Below are 22578 nucleotides of genomic sequence, written 5' to 3'. Positions count from 1 at the left end.
AGCCGAGCGCATTGCCGTAAGTGAGGCTGCTTTATGAATGAAGGTGTTCATTCCTGAATTTGGAATTCAACACATCACCCATTCCATTGTTGTATGACAACACTTGACCTACGGGAGGACGATAGTAAGAGGTAGCATCAGCAGAGAATGTGGTAAACCCATTGACTAAGTATGGGACTCTGGCTAGTAACTTGATTGGACCTAAGTGCAAGTGGGAGCTGATAGACAGTTTTGTATGCTCTTAGCTTCAATCAAAACTTATGTACTTTATGAGTTTATTGTAAATGAATAAAAGTGCATATTTGATTCATGTTCCCTTGGTATGTTTCTGTGTAATACCCTTAAACTGGACACTTAATGAGACTCGTGTTAGTTTAGAATGTTCACAACCAGTGGGTCAGTCTGGGGAGACCTATCCTGACAAGGCTGACACTGTGGTGCCACCAAGTCGGTTGGGGTGGCTTGTCTCAGCTACCGGGGTGAGACCCTAGGCACATATAGTGTGGGATTAATTGAATCTTTGAACTGGACCAGATTTCCAGTATTGCCCTGGACCTTGAAGATTGATGGGCAAAACTGGAAAGTTACACCCGACCCCTAGACTCAATTAAGATACTGCACTAGGTGTCGGATTGGGCTGTCTTTGATATACCAATCAGTGAGATCCTTAGCAGGGATCAAAACCTAGGTATGTTGGGACAGTCTGAGAATTCATCTGAGTGGGTGATCATAGTGACAGGATCAGCCCCTTTGTCGGACAAAGGTAATGATCGGGGATGCACTCTCATTGATGGAAACAAAGACTGTCGGTAGCCGATTTCAATCATTGAGAGTTGTTTTGCAAAATAAATTTTATATGAGATATAAAAGTATATATATATATATATATATATATATATGTATATATGGTTTCAAAATGTTTGCAAAAGGTTTTAATTCCCGAGATCCATACTTGAGAAAGTGCAACACTGTTCCTTGCAGCCGAGGGAGAGGTCCTCTCTTGTCGGGCAGTGTATGAACATTATGGGCTGAGAGGTTAAGTGTAAGGCCATTGAGGATAATACCTGATGGGCTAATCTTGCATCTGCCCACAGTCTCTGGGTGTTACAAGGTTGTTTGGCCCAGGGACCACTTAGGGTTATATATATATATATATATATATATATATATATATATATATATATATATATATATATATATATATATTATGGTTTCAAAATGTTTGCAAAAGGTTTTAATTCCCGGGATCCATACTTGAGAAAGTGCAACACTGTTCCTTGTAGCCGAGGGAGAGGTCCTCTCTTGTCGGGCAGTGTATGAACATTATGGGCTGAGAGGTTATGTGTAAGGCCATTGAGGATAATACCTGATGGGCTAATCTTGCATCTGCCCACAGTCTCTAGGTGTTACAAGGTGGTTTGGCCCAGGGACCACTTAGGGTAAGTGTTGGGCCCATAGAGCCCATTTGATGGGTTTCAGGGGGTGCACTGTCCATAACAGTGTATTCAGCCATGCCTTGTAACAAAGGCTGGGCTGAACCCATGTGGCTGATGTGTAAATCAATGTTTGGGTCCCACGCCATACAAGGAAGCCCAACTAGGCAACAGTTTGGAAGGTTTAATGAATACATAACCCTAAATGGGCCTTAAGCCCATTTCGAACTGGGCTAATTTGATTAGTCTTTAAGGGGCGAATTCTGAGATAAGATCAGCTGATAGGATTGGGCTCACACCCAATTCACTCAGAGAATCCAAGATCTAAATGAGATTTAGATTTGGAAACTTCCTAATTAGATTAGGAACTGGCTGATCTAATCTACAAATAAGATAAGGATTATCCCTTATCTTAAAGGGACTGTAATTCAGATATGATTTGGGTTAGCAACTCCTAATGGGATTAGGAGCTGATCCCTTTAAGTCTATAAAACGAAGAGGGGGCAGTAGCCTTTAGACATCCAATAATCACTGGCAGCAGTCTTGTCTTCAGAGCTGAGATCACAGAAGAGAGAATTATGTACCCTGCAAATTCTCTTTTGCCGCCGCCTATAGAAGTTCGATCTCCATTGCTTGGGAGAAATCAAGATCGGATTTTGATTCCAACCTTTTGGAGAAAAGATTGGTAAGAGTTGTATTCATTAGCCGCCCAGGTGATTATTGGGAAGAATCAAGTTCTTAGGAAGGACACTGCTGATTCTGCTCCACCCTGCACTGCGCCATCTTCAGTGAGAGCAGATTTTGGTTTCTACTTTGGGCGTGAACACCTCCATTGAGAGATATTATTTCTCTGTATCAGGTATTATCTCTCTCTCCTCCTTTTGGTTCAGATTTGGTTTAGTTTATGGTTTAAGAATGATCCTTGAAAATATGATTTTTTAAATAGGGAATTCGATTCCCAGTTGAAGGGAATGAAAAATTTTTGAAATTCGCCCCCCCTTTATTCTGCATTCTTGGGCGTCCATATGATGGATTTCCTATCCCTTTAGGAGGGGACCACTCTTTGTGGCTTCTGAGCTTGCCTTCTCATTAACTTCTATCTGTTCAAGTTGACTAGGACCAGCGAGCTGGCTTGGAACTGCAGTTCGACATGCTTTACGACGCCTTCTTTGCTACTTCTTAATCGGCTCTGCATTGGTGTTGTTGACCTCTATGTGGTTGGATATCATCCTAGCACGAAGTGGCTCAGACTGTTGATGCTGCTGGTTGCGTGTCTCCCGATCGGGAGTCTGTGGCCAGAACTCCAAACCGGTTCCCTGCAAGCGAACCTTCATGATGCAAGTGCCGGGGTGAAATGGCTCTGGCGGGTTGAGTGTCTCCCGATCTGTTCACGTTTTGCGAAGCGGGAGGAGTGACTTGTCTATCCCTCCTGTCGTGGGATGAGACCTGGCTCCCAAGAGAATGTGGAACCTGGGAAGCATCTCCCTGGTGAGGAGGGTGAGTGTTCTGATGACGGGACTGATTCTGTTGCACTGCCAGGTGCCGAGGTGGAACCGACTGTTGATTCTGCTGCAGTGGAGGGAACAACTGCTAGTACTGTTGCTGATAGAACTGATGAAGTACTGGCTGCTAGTAGAGTTGATACTGTTGGACCTACTATATTTGGACCTGAATGGACCGAACACAGGGTACCAGGTTGTCAAGTTTGGACTGTTCGGCTCTAGGGGAACCACAAATGGTTCAGCGAACGCCGTATCGACTGTAGGAGGGAGTGGCTCATTTACTTGCGTGATCGCTTGGGGCACGGTCAGCATTGGAACCCCAGCCGCGGTAAGCGGGATAGTGAACTAACCGATGCAGACAAACGGGAACTGAGGTTGCCCCCAGAGACGTTCGCTTCGTTGTTTTGTCCGGCGTTGCTGGAGGAATCCATGGATTTGATTCTTTTATTGATGGTGGAGAAAGGCTTTTTGTCACGTATTCCTATAGACGACACCAAATGATGCTGCTCGATCTAGCTGCTCCCTATTGGAGGTGATCTGGCTTCCAGGCAAACGGTGAACAATTGATCTGCAAGAAGATCAGAGGACTCGGGGTTGCTAGCCCGACGAGGTCGCTCTGATGCTTAAGTCAGTATACTAGTTGCGAGCTAAAAATAGCTTAAGAATGCAGAGAGGTAGATAACATATAAATCACACGTACCTTGGGCCTCTAGGTGTAGAGCCTTTGTATGGTGGAGTCCTCGCGGGTTTCACGGAGCGGTTCCAGGATCCTCATCACGATGAGATTCGTTTCCGCGTTAACAGATAGGGCTAATCAATTTCGTCCGAACCAGGCAAGGAGGAGATAAGGCTTACTGTTACGAGGCGTGGTCTCACGGGGCTCAGAATTTGATGGCGAGATCTTTGGGGTTGCCATGTAGTGGTCTGTCAGCATTACCCGAGCTAGTGCTCTTTAGATCCGACCTAGGGTGAACGCCGAAGTGCCTTGAGACTGAGGTGGTCCTGATGCGACCTTACACCGAGGTGAACTCATCCCGAGGTGGTTGGACTATCCGAACTCAATCTGTTGCGGACTTGGCACGTCGGTCTGAGCTATCATCTTACTAGTCAGGTTGTGTCCACATGTCCCCCTATTACTAGGTCGGGCCAAATCTCCCTTCATCAGCTTGCATCCCCAGTCCTCGAAGGAGATGGGTTCCCCATTTGGAGCCTGAATCCCTAAACTTTTTAATTACAAGTTTGTTTTCAAAATGGTATTTATTTAAAACAAAGGAAAATTTAAAATGGAAATAATATTTTAAATATATTTCGATATATATAATATAAATAACATAAATAATATTATATATTTATTATAATATACATACACATATATTATATATAATCGAGGTCGGGGTAGGGTGTGGACTTCACTCCCCGTTCCAATCGAGTATTCCTATTAGGTATGTCAATGATACCCGAAAATCCAAGGCCCAATCTGACATCCAATTCAATTATCTCGGATTTGGATGATGTATTTGCGTAATCGAATTAGATTCGGATGTTGCAATCTCCATCTAATTAATAACTGAATGAGATTCGGAATTGACTCCATCCAATCCGATTAAAATTTGAATATGATTATACTATAATATTTATGGATTTTAATATATACATTTTATATAATTATATTTAAAATTATAAAAAATATATTATATATTTTATATTATATATAAATATATAATAAATTCAATATGCTATATTTACATTAATTTATCATATATAAAAGTTGAAAAGTTATTATATTTTTATTTTTTTGGCATTTTAAAAAATTAAAAGATAAGTCAGATTAAATCCAAATCCAATCCAAATCCATTGGATTCAAATTCAAATTTGAGGTCTTCAAATCAAATTGAATTTCGGATCTGATTTGAGTGTAGGTTTTTAGTAGTCGACTGAATGTGAATTTTAATGAATTTGATCTGAGTCCGATCCAATTATAGCCCTAGTTCCTATTAATCCCATCCCAACAGTGTCCCACTAAGGTAGCCTCCATCTCCATCCCCATATGGTCAGAAGGCCACAAGATACTTGGTGGAGATGAGGAAAATTACCATCCCTACCCTAGATTTATTGTACTATAAATTAATAAATTTTTGGGAGAATGACCGATAACCCCATGGTCAAAATTTGAAGACTCCAAGTACATTTGGGATAGGTGCAGCTCGGAATTGACACCAATTCACGGATGAGCATGGGTGCATAGAATGTGATTTTTGGACCTTTGAATGTTTATAATTTTGTAGTGAGAATCAGAAATATACAATATGCCTGTACGTACTTTTCGGTAAATTTCAAACCCAATAAGTCCCGACAATTTTTTTCCGTGCGTGACACGGGAACCCGTTTTCTGTAATCGGGTTCATCGAATTCCCACTACCAGAGAGACGGTTCTAGACTTCTGGGGTATGTGATTTTGTGCCAATTAATGATCGGTTCGGGGCTGGACTCATACCTGCCCCTTTCACAGCCCTGGACACCGACCTTGATTTATCTTTCTAGAAGAAATGGATAATGATAATATAAACCATGGTCCACACATATCAACTTTAGAATTTACGGTTGGTTACGGAGCTTTTTAAAAACGATTCGGTTTCTAACAAGGAAGCGAATCGTGAAAATAAAAGTGGGAGGGGGTTAGACAGAGAGAGGGAGAAAAAGAAAGACAGAGAGAGGGAGAAAAAGAAAGAGATCAGAATAAGCGATCTCTGGCCTGAGCCCTCCAGTTGTTAGATACGTGGATTAACGTTTCGAGTTCCGGCGGATCACGGATTCGTCGCCTCGTTGGATTCTAGATTTTATCCTAAAGCGTTGGTGGGTTTTGGTTGGGTTTATTTCTGTTTTAGGGTTTTCCTTGGTCTGCCTGCGAATCGCGGTTGGAGACCGATCTTCTCTTCTTTCATTTATCCTTTCTGAAATCGAGTTGAAATCGAAGCAGTCATGCCGGGTAATCCAGGTTGCACGGTTTACGTAGGTTAGTTGTTTGAATGTTTTGTTTGTTCCCTTTGATGTTTTTGCTTGGTTGTTTTTATTCTGTTTTGATCTTGATGCGGAAGGAGTGAGATCTCCGGTTCTCAGAGTCGATTTGTTGGGTGATTTCTGGATTCTGGAAACTGGTTCGGAATTTTGGAAAAATATTATTTTATATCCTTGATATTATTCATATTTTTGTTAAATTTTTATAGAAACTATTTAAAGTATTATTTTGACCTGACTTTGCACACGATTTTAGTTGAAGTAGTTTGGCCTCTCCTGAGAGATTTTCTGACTGTGTTATAATTGTAGATAAACGATGATTGGAGTACTTTATAGTTTTAATGCTTCCTTCTTGATTTCATAGGGCATTGGGTTAGTTTAATGCAGATTATTCTCTTATTTCACAATCTCAAATTTGTCACACATGTTTCCGTGGTCTAACCATCTCAACTTGATAAGTGGGAAGAATAATTGCAAACTTTTCCTGATACTTAAATACTGTATAATTCTATTTGCCATTTCTGGTGCTTTTTTCTTTTAGCTGAATTAGCAGACATTAGTTTTTTCCCTTCTGTTCGGTAATTATTCTTCCTTCATTAAAGGGTGTCGTCAGTGGGGAGCTGTTGTGAGACACCAGGTTTTCTTCATTCATCTATAATAATTCTATATTAACACTTCTGTACCTCAGTTGTTTATAATTTATCTGGAGAAACTGCTATTTTTATTTTGATTTTCTATTTTGGTGGGTGGGGTTGTCTTAGAGCCTTAGATAGTACTTTGTATTTGACTTCAACTATTATTAGTAGGGCTGTAGGGGTAACAATTTTTCTTTTTATTTTGGTATGATTGTTGTGTTATATGGTTGGTCTCCATTGTTTGCTAGTTGTCTTCTGTTATTCTTTTTGGTCTATGACGTGGGTTACATATGCAATTCTAGTTATAACAATCCAATAACAGATTTCCTGTTTAATTTACTTTTTAATAGGTAATTTGGATGAGGGGGTTAGTGATAGGGTCTTGTATGAGATCCTTATTCAGGTTGGGAGGATAGTTGATTTGCACATTCCGCGAGATAAGGAGACCAATAAGCACAGGGGTTATGCCTTTGTAGAATATGAAAGTGAGGAGATTGCACAATACGCAGTTAGGCTTTTCTCTGGCCTTGTCACTCTTCGAAATAGAACACTGAAATTTGCGGTGCGTACTTAGTTGCTTTTATCTTCTTTCGCATTCCATCTCTTTCTTTATTTCTGTTACAGGCTGGGATTGTTGGCTGGTGCAGTACCTGTTGGGAGGGCTCTCGGGCAGTTGCTCTGTGGGGCTGGGGCCACCCGAAAAGCCCATTGGCAAATCTGTAGAGCCAGAATTTTGGTGTCATCTTAGTGGTTTATAACCATTTAGATGGCTCTCCTGGTAGTTTCTTTAAGGCAGCTGAATTAAAGTTAAGCCCCACCCAAATGGGCCCTCAGTGTTATCAAAGCATGGACTAGTTGTCAACTAGTAGCTGACCGGTCAATTGAGGATCAGAATCAGACATACCACTTCTTTAACTAGTGGATCAATACTCATGCTATTGTTACTGGGGATGACTATGGAGCCATTTGATAACAGCTTAAGTTGCTGAACTGAAGGACTTATTATTTGCCTTTTAGTGGATAAAATACTATGAAACTTATTCACTAAAAGATAAAGTAATGGACTTTTCAGTTACAGCCATTAAGCTGGTCCCTAAGAATCAACTAGGACGGTTAATTAAAAAAGCAACTAGTCATCCTATTCAACTATAAAATCATAAAACCTCTATAATTAATTATTAACTAATTATTTAAAACAATATCATACATATACTTCGATTAATTCATGCTAGTTGCTTTAAGTATTTGTGATGGTATCATTCATTAATTGATTTTAAAATTATAAATAAGACATATAATAAAAGAGGATGGCCAAGGAGTTCTTTTAAGTCTCCATCAAATCAGTATGTGCTGGTATGGAGTTTTTACAAACAAAGGGTGGGGGTACATTGATGGTCAGGATTGCACTCTTTCCTTGGAAAATAGAGGTTGTAACTCCCTATCCTATCTTATCCAACCTTCCTTTTCTATAATTTATAAAGAATGATAGTTTAATAAATGTTCTATTGTCGTTCCTTTTTTGCATATTTGTTATCTATATTAACTTATACGTAAGATTGCATCAATATCTAATATTAAGAAAATATCTTTTTTTTTTACTTATAAAAAAAAGAAAATATATATTTTTTGCACTAACTAGGAAGTCAAAATGAATAGTCATCGCTATTGAAAACTTTGTTTTATTCTGAAATCCAGTTAGATCTAGGGGCCTCAGATTGGATTTTGATCCTATTTGATTTGGATTTAATTCAAGTCTGCTTTATTGTCTATAAAATAGGGAAAAAACTAAGTCAGTTACTTTCTAACTTGTATAATAAATTTCTGCAAGTATGAAAAATATATATATATATATATATATATATATATATATATATATATAATCAGTAACTGTAAAATTCATTAATATTAGAAACAAAACTCAAGAGAACAATAAAGAAACAGAAGCAAAGAGAGTTAAATCCTCTTATCTCTCCCTGAAACAACTTGTCTTCTTTTTATAACTGATCCCAAAAAAAATTGATCTCTACCTGCCCCTTGTTTAACAAGAGCATCAGCAAAGGAATTTGCACTCTTTTTGACCCATCAAACTATCACTTCCATATTTTATGTGAACCATTTGAATTTCTTCCTTTCATTGTTAAAACTCCTCAAATTCACTTAACAGCCATCCCACAACCAACTTGGAATCCCCTTTAATAACTAATTTTCCAATGTTCAGAGATTTTGCTCTCTTTAACCCTTCAATTAAATCCAAAATTTCAGCTCTTAGAGAATTTCGTACTCCAAATGGGCCTGAATAAAATGCCTCCCTGTGGAGGTTGGTGGGTTGGGTATTAGGAAGTTGAAGGTTTTCAACTCTTCTCTTCTCAGTAAATGGCTTTGGAGGTTTGGTGTCAAGAGGAATGCTTGGTGGAGGACCCTAATTGCTTTGAAATATGGGGTGGAGTAGGGTAGTTGGAAATCTTTGGATCCCTTTCAGGGTTGGGGGTGCTCATTTTGGAAAGGAATTTTGAGATCTTTCTTGACTTTTTCTAATGGCCTTGCTCTCAAGATTGGTAGGGGAGACGAGTTGAAGTCTTGGAAGGATTCTTGGTGTTTAGACACCCCTTGGTTGAAGCCTTTCCGCTGCTTTTTCAGCGTGCCTTGAGCCCCGAGGCTTCAGTGGCTGATTCTTATGATTTGATTGGGGAATCAATCTCTTGGTGTCCCCTTTTTAGACAAAATCTTTTTGATTGGGAAATGGATCAGTTGTTGGCCCTTCTGCAACTGTTACAGAGGCAATCTATCTCTGCTAATATGGAGGATGAGTGGAGGTGGAGGTGGAGGTGGAGTGGAGATGGTGTTTTTACTGTTAAATCTTTGGCTTCAAAGTTGAGTAGAGCAAGTAAGTTTGATTTTCCAGGCCTGAAGAAAAAGGGTAATCTGATATGGAGAACCACCCCTGTGGCTGTTTTAGTAACTTTATGGATTGAAAGAAACAACAAGATTTTCCTGCAACAAAGTGAGAAGTTCGAAGGAATTAATTCAGGCTGCAGTGTTTAAGCTTGCTTCTTGGCTGTCAGTTAACTCTTAGTTTAAGTCTCAAAATCTTTTCCATTTCCTTAGTACTCAGTCCGTTTGGAGTCTGTAACATGTCTTCTTTCTGGGTATGAGATGCCCGGAAATTGTTGTATCCTTTTCGTCCTTCTTTAATAAAATTTTTACCAGTGTTTTAAAAGTGCAAGGCGCAAGGCGAGGCACATGCATTTTTGAGGCAAGGCGCACAATTTAAAAAAAAGCTAAAAATTAAAAAAAAATGCAAAAAAATAAAAAAAATTATAAAACATAATATTAATAACAATATAAACTTAAGTTTTAAAATAAATGTCTTAAAAAACCTATTATCTAAAATTAAAATACATATATAATATGTAAAGCATATTCAAATGAGAATTTAAAAATGAAATCAAACATATAAAAAATTTTCAAGCGTATAAAACCCACAATCTCTTTTTTCTCAATTGCATCAAGTAGCTAATGTGATATACTACATTCCTAATTCTACGAGCCGCCTTTGTGCCACACCCCTCGAGGCAAGCCCAAACAAGTCCATGTTAGAGTCTTAAATTCTTAGTTTTCACACAAAAAAATAATAATTTTATAGGTTTAATTGCTTTTAAGAAGATATATTATTAGGATGAATGAATGGACAACATTACCAAATAGGCGCACCGGGCGTGTGCCTTTTGAATGGGCTGTGCCTAGGACTTGGGCGAGGTGCCTACCCTAAAATGCGCCTCACTTGTGCGCCTAGGCACGCATGAGGCGTGCCTTTTAAATCACTGATCAAACTGAATTTCAATGGTAGTAGTTTGGGAAACCCAAGGCTATTTGGCATTGGGGGAGTGTTAAGGAATGAACAAGGGAATATAATAGCCATGTTTTTTGGTCCAATTGGAGTGGGAGAGTCTCTAAGGGCCGAGGTAATGGCGGTCATGGAAGGGGTAAAAAGAGCAAGAGACCTAAACATCAATAAGCTGGTCATAGAAGGTGATTCTGAGATAGTGGTGGGCTGGTTAAAGGAAGACAAGGTTGAGCTCTAGAACCACAACAATGAGAAGAGGAAGTTTAAGTGGCTGATGAAGGACATTGATGTAAAGTGTATTTGGGTAAAGAGAAGTGCCAACTCATTCGTAGATGGATTAGCTATGCAAGGGGTGCATAGGGATGCTATTTTCTGGGCTCATTTGTAACTATTTTTTTTCTCTCCTTGATTGTTTAATCTAGAACCTAGGGGAGCTAAGATGTTTTATCTCCCCTAATATGTATTCTAATCTCTTATTTTAATGAAATGCTTCTTTTTTTGTTTTGTTTTAGTTTTTTTTTTTTGAGAAGGTAAGGTAAAATAAGGGGTCCTCCATATTGACTCCCACCATACAACTTTTCTCAAAGCTAACTTTCAATTTAGACAATTGCTCAAAAAGTTGTATAAAATCGTATTATTTGCAAATTGCAATTTAGGAGTATGTCCTCCCTGCTTACCCTTCACGCGCTTATTAAATTCCTAGAATCTGTTCTAGAGATAAAACTTCCTAGGACCTTGACAATCAAAGTAAACAGGAAAGGAGAAAGGGGGTTTCCTTGTCTTATTACCTCTTAAAGCTGAAAAAAATCTACCATTGTCCCATAAACTAGAATCAAGTAGTCACAGGTCCTAACACACCCCAACACCCATTTGCACCATCTATCTCCAGACCCAAAGCTTATCATCACCTCCATCAAAAAGGACCAATCTACCAGGTCGTAAGCTTTTTCAAGATCTAATTTGTAGTCCAACCCCTTTTTTTCTTGATTTCTTAAGATCCTCCACACTTCCATTAGCTATAAGAATCTGATCAGTTATTTGCCTTCCCCTCACAAAAACTCCTTAGTTGTGAGCTATAATAGAAGGGAGAACTTGTTTAATCCTTAGAGACAACACTTTCGCAATAATCTTGTATAAACTGTTCACCAAGCTAATTGGTCTATAGTCTCTCGGGTGACTAGCTTCTCTCTTCTTAATCACTCTTATGTGAAACTCAATAAACACTAACATCAAGTCCTTCAAAATCTCCCAATAATTCTGATAAAAAGCCATTGTAAAACCATTTGGTCCTGGTGCTTTTGATCTATCCATAGAAAACACTGTTTCCTTTACTTCTTCCAAGTCAAACCTTCTCTCCAACCATTCCCTATCCTCTACCCTTAACCTTGGCCATGCTAAACCTTCAATCCATACCCTCCCACTCAGGGGACTTGTAAAGATTGATTTAAAATGATCCACAAAAGCCTCAACAATCTCGTTTTGATGGGATAAGGTTGACCCCTCAACTTCCAATTTGGAGATGAAGGTTTTTCTCCTCCTACCATTTGCTATAGCATGAAAGAACTTAGTGTTCCTGTCTCTCTCCTTCAACCATTTACATCTAGACTTTTAACTCCAACTAATTTCCTCCTTGCGTAAGCAATCCTCCAGCTGTTTTCTCAATCTCCACCTTTGCTCCTTATCCCCCCCTTTCAAGACACCCCCTTAATTCCTTCAAGTCTACATCCTCCAACTGATGAATCACATTTTGCTTCCTTTTCTTCAAGTTTGTTGAACTCCAAGAGGTTCCATCCTAAATTTTATCCTTTAAGTATTGAAGTTTCTTATGGAACTTCATACCTTCTCAGTTCACTGTTGGATTGCTCTCCATCCACAAGTTCTAAGTTTCTTAATAAACCCAGGATGGTGCAGCCACATGTTTTCAAATCTGAATGGAGCAGGCCCAACATTTTCCAACTCTTCTTTACTAATCAAGATAGGCCAATGATTAGAAGTCACCCTTGGGAGGGCCCTTGAAGTCAAGCCCTTTCAATGTTCTTCCTTGTCAGCTGAGAAAAGGAATCTATCCAACTTGGAGCAAATGGGATTCACTTGGACATTAGACCAAGTAAAGTTACTATGAGCCAGAGGGATCTCTTTCAGTTCGAATGCATCTACAAATTGATTGAAATTCCTCATGCTTGTGGTCACCCTCTGTCTAGGACTTTGTTTCTTTCGAGAATCTTATTACATTGAAATTACCTTCTAGACACCATGGTCCTTCCCACAAACCCTTGATGTCACCCAACTCTTCCCACAGTTTCCTCCTCTCCCTGTAAACATTTGTTAAAACCCATTCAAAACCATCCTCCACCTGCTTAAGTTTCAGAGACACTGAGAACTTATTATCTCTTCCAATCCCTTCTAACACATCACTATTCCACATAGTCACTATACCTCCAGCAGATCCCCAAGAAGGTGCAGCTGCCCTACTAATTCTTCTGGCTTTCTAGACACTTCTAGCCCACCTTATATCAAAATATGCTCTTTTTTGACTCCTGAGTCATTACCACATATGGGTTGAGTTTTCTAATTGCCTCTTTTATTACTGCCCTCTTTCTAGCACTCCCCAATCCTCTAACATTCCAACTAATTATTCTCATTGAAACCTACTAGCTTGATCCCTTACTCCAATGCCAATTATTTAGGACTTTTCCTCCTCTCCCCTGGAGCACCAAATGCCTTGTCTCCTTCAATATCCCTCTTTAACCTTTCCACCTCACTCAGCTTCCTCTTTCTTGCCTTAACTTCCTCTCTAGCGTTTTGTAGGAAAGCTTTAAGATCATTAAGGTTCTTTAGTTTACATCCAAGTTTCCTTACAAAGTTTGCAATAGAGTCCTCTCTACTTGCCTCCCCCCTTGCTACCTTGCTGGTCTCTTCCTCTTTACGTCCCCTCTCACCCCTTCCTGCATTTGCCCCAATTGTCCCCTTGTCCCCTTCTGTAAATTACTCTCTTCAAATTCAACCAGTAAATTCTCAGTAATTTCCCCAACTCTTTTGTTTCTTCTTGATTCCTCTTCTGCATCCTCTCCTAACTTTTGAACCTCCCTATTACAACTTGCTTCTTTTATTCCCCCTTCTTTCACATGTATCTGGGAATTGCATCTGGCACTGAAGACACAGAGCAACCATTAGTATCACAAAACAAATTGACACATTTACCTGGGTTTTGCTGGGGGGGAAGAGGAATAGAAGGAGCAACAGACCAAAAAGTTGTCAAATCCTGTTTCAAAAGTTAGGAGTCATCTACCCTCTTAGTTAGGTCTCAGTGAGAAAGGTTTCCTGTCACTAGAGCACAGGGATCCCTTCCCGTACCCAATTGTGCTCCCGTCCTGCCTCTGATGAGCTTTAGAGACTGCATTGTTAAATTCCTTCTTAGAAGATGTAGTAAGTAATGGATCTTCAAGATAAGGGTGAAGACTTTCAGCCCCGCTAGCCTGGAAGTGCTCTACTGTATTAACTTCCCCTTCTCTGTCAGACTGAACCAACGCATTTTCTTGTTTTCCTCCTCCCATATCCCCTGGAAATAACAGCTCTAAGTTTAAAGTCTCCGCAATTTCTTCATCCAAAAAATTTGCTTCCCCTACACTTTCTAGACTGGTCGAATCACCTGATTCCTCCTCCACTTCCGCTTCATCCAAGCTACATGCCCTAACCCTCGTCCTCTTCCTCGTCCTCCCTGTCCTCAATATGAACTTTCGAGTGCCTTGGGTTTGGATGATCAGAAGTAGAGCGGAAAACGCTGACTGAAACTGAATCTGAACAGGATCTCCAAACCAGAGACTCTTTCGTCTTGTTTACAGGCCTACAACATTGCTGCATCTCCAAACCAGAGATAGTAGTGGGCTGGTTAAAGGAAGACAAGATTGGGCTCTAGAATTACAACAAAGAGAAGAGGAAGTTTAAGTGGTGACTAAGGACATTGGTTTAAAGTTTAAGAGGAAGAAGATAGACAAGAACTATCGTCTATGATCAGAGTTTCCTTACCCCTAGGCACGCGATCACTTAAGTTCACATGTGATTCAGCTTTTCTATTGCCTGGTTCAGAAAGAAGACCCGTTCGTTTTGCGGTTGGGTCAGGAGCTGCGATTTGAGTAACCTTGTTTGAAGGGCCACAACCTCCCCTAACCACGTCAGCAAAAAAACCTCTGCCTCCGTCAATTCCTTTTAATTCAAAATTATTTGAATTTCTTACTTCAAGTAGATTACTTCTCAAGAGGTTTTCCTTCACCGACTTTCCAGCTTCCCATTTGGGTTGGCCTAGTTGTCCAGCCGAATTAGCCAACATTTGTGCTCCCCGTGTGCACAAACCTGTCACATCTACACCTTCATCTACCTTGGTTCTTCATCCCCAGCAATGCACTTCCACCTCTGAAATCAACCAGACATGAAAACAGGCACCGTCGGAGAGAACTTGCAATTGAACGGGGCAGAAGTTCTGGCTTTACCCCAGAAATTCTAACTTCTGCGGCATCTAAGTCTTGAAAGTTGACCTCCTCCGAGACACCCCTCAACAGATTAACTAAGGTTGCAATGTTTGACTCACTCCAAAGATGGAATGAAAGTCCTAACAGTTTTATTAGGAAGTTTCCATTAGTGCCCTCCACCGCGCTACATTGCAGCGTCCATTTCTGAACCTGGACCAAGCCCTCTGCGGACTCAAAGATTGTGGAAATTTTTTCCTCAAAATCAAACTCCAGCTTAAAGTCCAGTACTGCCTTCCTCTCTGTAAATAGCAATAACACTGTCAGCATCCGAATTGACCTGCATCACTGAATCCAAGAATTTTCCCCAATCCTTCACTTCTTCAGCAGTTAAAACCAACCTCCGTTCCCAGCTGCCTCTCCCTGCCTCAAGAAGAATTCTCTGCAGACCTGTCAAATGCACAGCCGCAACTTCAAGAGGAGTGGAGCTCTGTTTTCTGGATTTCTTTTCCTTAGAATAAACTTCTAACACCTGTCTTGGAGGAATCTGCACACGCTCATCAGTATTTGCAACTTTTTCTTCACTTGATAATCTGTCAACAGAAAGGAGAAACTGCTGTAACTAATCCACAAATAACAACCAGCTCTGGTTCTCCTTCCCTTCCTGCACACACACCAGATGCCTCTTATTGTTATCAAAAGCTTCTGTAATAGCAAGAAACCAATCCCTTTCTATTTTTTCTCAGCTTAACTTAAATCTCTTCCCTAATAGTTCCAAGGAGTTTTTCCAGCCTACCTTTCTGAGATAGAAAACTACATCATCGACAAAGCCCTTCGACCAAAGCACTGCTTCCTCTGGCAAGAAAACTGTCGACCTCTGATCTTCCCTGATTTCTGCGAAAGCCTACCTCTAATTCTTCCATGTTCAAAAAGAAATTTCTTTGCTTCGAAGACCAACTCAGTTCTCCAACTATTTGCCTCTTGGAAGACTCCGTCTCTTTGATCCTTCTCCATTTCCCTTCTTGCAAGAGGATTCTCACCACATCCCATCATTAATAAAATGCTTGAATTTTGCGCTCTTCATCCCTAAACACTCCTATTTCTGACAAGCCTGGCTTACCCAAACTGCTTCCATCAAATTTGAGCTTAACAAATCCTCTTCCTGTAGGAGACCAAGTAGGAAAACTAATATTCTTCACTGGGGCAGAATTTTCCACCATCATTCCAGCTTAGATGATGTCATTCACTGCAAGTATGAAATATTATTAGTTATAAATTTTATATAATTATATTTGTTATCTGTCTATATGCATAAATATATATAATAAAATTTAATCCGGCTTGGATCTTAATTGGATTGGATGGGGTCAAATGGTTATGTGACTCGATCATCTGAATCCAAAATAATTGGATCAGATGCCAGTTTGGGATTTGGTGTTTTGGACTCCACTGACAGACCTAGGTGGATGTTACAATTCTAAAAGAAAATTTACCCTATTTCTTGGTTGCGTTATCCTTTCTATTTGACAATTTGATATATTTTATTTCTAAAAGAGGGCTTTCTTATATCCAAAGGTATCTTATTTGAGTCTTTCGTTTCAAAAAAGTAATGCATGGATTATGAAACAGATATCTGGGCAAAACAAGAGCTCAAAGAGCTTATCAACTCCAGTTAGGCCTATGTTGAACTCATCTCATAAACCAAGGCCTTACCATACACCTATTGGTAATACAGAAACTCTCCAGCAGTCATCAAAGCTATTGCCACCATGCAGGTTTTCAGAATACCCCTCGAATAGTGCACAAGGTGAACTGGTTTTCTGATAGCCCCTCTGCTGTTAATGGAATTCCATCTTTTCTTCAATTTCTCGTTTCTAATCCTTTTCCTTTTACACAGAGTCTTCTCCCCTTGGGGTAGCACAACCTAATGCTTTTAGATCAGATTTCAACAGCCACAACTATAATTATAGTCGGCGGGTTCTTGGGGCAACATTCAATAGTTTTCGCCAGTCTAGTCAAGGATACTAGTTTTTGATTGCTTTTTGTATCCAGAATTCCAGATACTGACTCACATAATCTTACTGGCATTAATGGTATTAGTGTTCATTTGTTGTACCAATTATCACTATGTAAATGCCATGAATTGGTAAAAGATCTCTCTTCTAATTGGTAAGATTCCTAAAAGATACTCTGGACACAAAATTGAGTTTTGGTGTGTAGTTAGAATTGTTGTATATGACACCAGTTTGCTGTCTTAATGTTTTACCCTCTTACTTCAGTGAACGTGTAAGTTAGTATTTCTATTACAGTACGGTTGTTTATGATGCACCAGTTTGCTGTCTTAATATTTTGACCTTCTTTACATTGTGTAATAAATTAGTATTTCTATTATACGGTGAATTTGTAATAAGTTAGTATTCTGCACAGTTGAAGTTTTATTTATTTATTTTTTCAGAGCGTATTTCTATTGTCTTGCTTTACAAAGTTTTTCTTTTTTTCAAATTTAGTATTTCTATTACTGTACTATTCTGCACAGTTAAACTTCAGATATTGCTTACCTTCAATGTTTTGAAAGATGTGTTTAGAATCATCCTGCTCGGTCTCATCAAATAAATTCTTGTTCAATGTGTGTATGAGGTGTCAGAAAGACATCCAAACAAAACAGAAGAAACAACAAAGCTACTGATTTGGGCATACTATATATGAGCGACAACCCTACTTGACATGCAGGAGAGCATTATGGTTTATTACAATACAAATGTAGAATTTTTTCATAAGCACACCCTCTCTTCTTCACCAGGGATCTGTCCCATATATACGGGTGGGCCTAGATCACCCTAGAACCTGAGCCACTAATTAACAAAGCTGTTTGTATCATTATCTTTGTGATTCTTATATCATGTAGTAGAAGCCAAGCTTCTATTCTATATATAACTGCAGCCAGTAGGTCTTTTTTATTAAGTTTCTATTCTATATCATCACCATCATATAAGCCTTGTTCCAACTATATGGGGTTGGTTACATGAATCCTGTTTTGCCGTCCATTTGGTTTTAAGTTATGTGTGCTTAAGTCATTTCTTATTACTTAAAGTGATGCCTTTTTTGGTCTATCAAGCCTTTTTAGCTGTGGAAACTTGCACAAATTGCTTCTTCCTAGGCAGCACATGGTCTTCTGTGGACGTGAGCAAACCATCTTAATCTATTTTTTCTCATCTTATCATCTATTGGAGCTACATGCAGGCTCCTTCATTTCTGATCCTATTGTTAGTTTTTCCACTCATCCATCTTAGCATATGCATTTGTTTGCAACATTCATCTTGAGTGATTTTATTTAGATTAAGAGCATAAAAAAGATACTGAGAGAAAGTTCTCAAAATGAGGCATGAGATGCAGCCTCAGATTAAAGCAAGAATTACAGTTTAGTCCAAAGCATCTGATTCCTATGCACCCCTTGTTTAGCTAGTGAATCTGCTAACCCATTTGCTGATCTTTCCCATTGGAATTGGACTGACATGTTTGTAGTTAGCCATTTGAATCTTCATAAAGCCCCTTTATAGGACCAGGCTGCTGTTTGTGGTTCTTTTAACCATTGGATCACCAACTTGGAATCACCTTCAATTAACAGCCGTTCACAATTTGGTTCTTTGGAAAATTCAGCTCCTTGTAAACTGCTTGAATTTCTGCATTGACTGAATCCCCTACTCCTATAGGGCCAGAATATAAAGTGATGATTAGCCCCTCTGTATTTCTAAACACTCCCCCAACACCAGAAGGACCCGGATTGCCTAAACTGCTGCCATCAAGGTTGAGCTTAATGATACCCTCTTGAGGAGGCTTCCATTCTGGTGATGGTTTAGGTCTTGTACTAGACCTTTGTCACATTCATCTTTTAGAAATGTTATTTGACAACCCAACACTTTCCATAAATATTGTTAGCCTTACAATTGTTTTGTAGAATTTTCCTTTTAGCCAAGTGGTATTCATGCATTATGTAAGATATTGGACACACCATTCCATTTTGCTCATCATACTCTAATTCTATGGATGACATTCTCAATCTCTCCTTTGTCTTGAATTATAAACCAAGGTAGTAAGGGGGGTGTTTGTTGGTGTGGTGGATTCCTTTTGTTGAGGGTTTGGTTGTCTTGATTTCCTTTAGTTTGGGTCTAGTTTTGGAGAAGTAGGGTGGTTTTATCTTCTCTTATTTGACTATTGGTCACCTTCCTTTGTATTCTTTTCTGTTATTTTAACATTTTTTTTATTATCCAAAAATATAAAAAAAACCAAGGTAATAGAAAAGCTCACATTGAATTATCTCATGGTCTCCAATTATAAGTATATCTTAATTTGCACTCCTATTTATTATTAAAGTTACATAGCATACATGTTTTGCCTATTCTCTTTTTTAGGTATTTGTCCATAAGGCTCAGTTTTGGAAGATTGCAAATACAATATGTACAGTGCAAATACAAGGTTTAGAAATGCAAATTACTCGTTTTTTCTTGGACTAAATGCATCTCCTTTTGGGCTTCTATATAGTCTCGACAGCTTTGGAGAGCTTTGGTTATTACTTTTGGAGGCCTGAAAATTCTTCTCAGTAAACATTTTTTCATTTCTGCTCTTCCACGAGTACCAAAGGATAAAGCCTATGTTTTTCCATAAATAGTGGACTGACTCAAACTCTTTTTTCAATTAATTCTATCCACCATTTCACTAGTGAGATATGCTGATCCTGATTTGGGTTCGGAAGTTGAATATTAAGAGCTCTCCAAACTTGTCTAGCTATTTGGCAATTTATGAAGATGTGGTTGGAGTTTCTGGATTTCCACAAGACTGACAGTCCGGTTCACAGTTACAGCCTCTCTTGTGCATGTTTTCCCTTGTAGGGAATATAATTTTATCAAAATTTTGAGATTTTTTTATTTGATTGTTGGCTTCATCCTCTTCATTGAGCATGGCATAGGTTGATTTCACCATAATTTTACCACATAAATTAGAACCCCAAAGCTCGTCTTGTTTTTCTTGAGAAGGGAGGACTATGGCTTGGATTTCAGTTTTTGAACATTCTATTTAATTTGTTAAGATCCCAGTTTTTTGATTCACCATCTATGATTGAACTCACCTTGGCATTTTCCTTCATTGGAACTTCTTCCATCCTATGAACCAAATCTTTTAAGGGTTTATTTGAATTCCAATTATCCTCCCACAGATTACAAGTGTGCCTTCTACCATTTTCCCATAATAAACATTTCTTCAATGTTTTTTTGCTTAAAAATTCCTTTCAAAGCCCAAGAAGCTCTCTTTGGCAAAGATGCTTGCATGACATCTTTATCTTTTAGTATTTCTTTTTGATGACTTCTCCCCAAATGCTATCCTCATTTGTTAAGGATTCTCCACCCAAGTTTCATTAAGTTGTCTTAATGCCTAGTCCCCCATTTGATTTGAGCATTGTTGTTTGTTTCCATTTCTCAAGGCACAGGGCTTTTTTATCTTTTTTGTTTCCCCATAAGAAATTCCGCTGGAGTTTATCCTGCTTTCTAGTAGTTTGGAATTGGAATAAGCTCATTCGATATTGCACCTTATTTCCAACTACTTGCTTTAACATTACCGTACTGTACCCCCAGTAGATAACGTTCTACCTCTCTAGCTTTCAAGCTTGTTCTTCACTTTTTCTACACATTCATTAATGCTGTGTTTGGTTTGAAGGAAAGATTAGGGAAACCTTTACAAACCTTGTATAGGTTTCCCTACCTTTCCCTTCCTTTCCCTACCTTTTCCTTCAAACCAAACATAGCCTAAAATGATGATTTGATCACTCTACCCTTTATCATAGGGGAGGGGCTCCTAGATACTTCCCTCCCATTTCTTTCTTAGGAATTTTTTTGATTTTTATTTTTTATCTTTAAGGTATGTTCTTGGAAAAAAAATACAGCTGATTTTTGATAATTAGGGAGTTGCTTTGAAGACTTGTCTACTTTTTAAAATGTTTTTGACTTTTAGGCTTGCATCAATAGATGCTTTGGAGATATCATGCAATCATCAGTAAACTGCAATATTGGGATATTTGGGCCACTTGCTGGTTTGATCCCCAAGGCTACTTTTTTTTTTAATTTCTTGCTGCATTCATCATGTGCCTCGATGAAGTTTCACTACAAAGTACAAAAAGGTAGGGTGATAAAGGATCTCCTTGCCTTATCCCCCTTGAGGGGTAGAATCTTTCTCATGGGGATCCATCGACTAAGATTTGATAACTAGCAGTGGATACGCTCATACTCATTCCATTACTAGGTTAACCCATTTTTGATTTAGTCCCATCTTTTCTAGAGATTTCCTGATGCAAGCCTTGTACTACCTTTTTTATTCTTCATAGTATGAAGAATTTCATGAGCTATTAGAACATTGTCCAAATTAAGTCTTCCTGACAAAGCCGATTGAAACGGAGAAATTGATTTTCCTAACATGGCTTGATTCTATTTATGAGAATTTTTTGCTATTAAGTTGTAGATGACATTGCACTGACTTGTAGGTCTGAAATGTTATGATTTTTTGGATTTTTTACTTTTGATATTAAAGTTGCATAGGTGAAATTTAACTGTTTTGTCATTTTCCCTGAGTAGAAAAAAGCTTTATTGTGTCTTAACACTTCCCCCTATGATGCCCCAATAGTTTATAAAAAAATTGGCATTTAAGCCATCTAGCCTCGGAGCCTTGAAGTCACCCATCAATTTCTGAGCTTCTTCCATTTCTTCCATATTTACTTCTTGCCCCAGTTTACTATTCTCTTCTTCTGTCAGGATAGGCTGAAGCACCTCTAAAAACTGATCCATTTTATCAGTTTCTCCTTGTTGAAATTGAATCTTAAAGTCATCTGTTAACACCTTTTTGATTTGATGAGGTTCAACTTTCCATTCATTGGACTGAGCCTTAGTCTGTATTATTTTATTCTTATATTTTTTAGCCATTGATATCATGTGAAAAAAGCTCTTATATTTTCATTATTTTGAAGCCTGGAAACTCTGGAACTCTGGATCTCCAATATTTTCATTATTTTGTCGTTTTTATTTTATAGGTTCAGTTGGACCGACTTCATCCTGTCTATAAGCTCGTTCTTTTCTTTAAAAATATTACCAAAACTATTTTGTTTCCACAATTTTAACTTTTTTGCCACTTCTCTAGCCTTAGCATGAATTTTTAAGCCTCTGGATCCTCTAAGCTATCTTGCCCACGAGTTTCTCATGATGTCCGTCATTGAGGGGTACAGATTCCACAGTTTTGAATCTAAAGGGTTTTGGGCCCCAGTTTATTCTGCTACATGTTGTGAGAAGGGGTATTTGTTCTGAGCTTAGAGAAGGTAGGATTCCAAAGTGGCTACTCGATGAATTGATCTCCACTCATCATTAACTAAAACCCAATCTAATTTTTCGAGTTCCCCTCCCAAGTAAACTTGCTCCCTTTTGCATCCATCTCAGGTTACAGTTGTAAATAAATTCATGAAATCTATTAGCTTGAAATATGCTAAAGTTATCATTGTTTTTATCACTTCTTGCTTTGTAGGTATTAAAATATCCTATCATTATTAGGTGGTGCTTAGAGGAAAGGTGTATAAAGTTTGGCATTATTTTCCTTATCAGTCACTGAAGTATGAATTAGCCGGTCATTAGCTACTAGAACATTCAAAAAGATAGT

The 22578-nt window shown here is 38.7% G+C and overlaps 1 protein-coding gene across 1 annotated transcript; it reads left to right on the top strand.

Moving 5' to 3' along the window:
* The first annotated feature begins 5531 nt into the window (after positions 1–5531).
* LOC148852846 (RNA-binding (RRM/RBD/RNP motifs) family protein) lies at positions 5532–17353 on the top strand. Its single transcript, XM_088945023.1, has 4 exons — positions 5532–5948; positions 6936–7147; positions 16522–16699; positions 16790–17353. Exons 1-4 carry the CDS (start codon positions 5915–5917, stop codon positions 16918–16920), a joined length of 555 nt encoding a protein of 184 aa, XP_088801149.1. The 5' UTR covers positions 5532–5914; the 3' UTR covers positions 16921–17353.
* Positions 17354–22578: the final 5225 nt, after the last annotated feature.

Source organism: Nelumbo lutea, chromosome 5, assembly GCF_056320005.1.
Source record: "Nelumbo lutea isolate HS-2025 chromosome 5, American lotus-T2T, whole genome shotgun sequence".
Taxonomy (NCBI): domain Eukaryota; kingdom Viridiplantae; phylum Streptophyta; class Magnoliopsida; order Proteales; family Nelumbonaceae; genus Nelumbo; species Nelumbo lutea.
The sequence above is the reverse complement of the archived record's forward strand: the minus strand, read 5'-3'. Positions and strand labels throughout refer to the sequence as shown.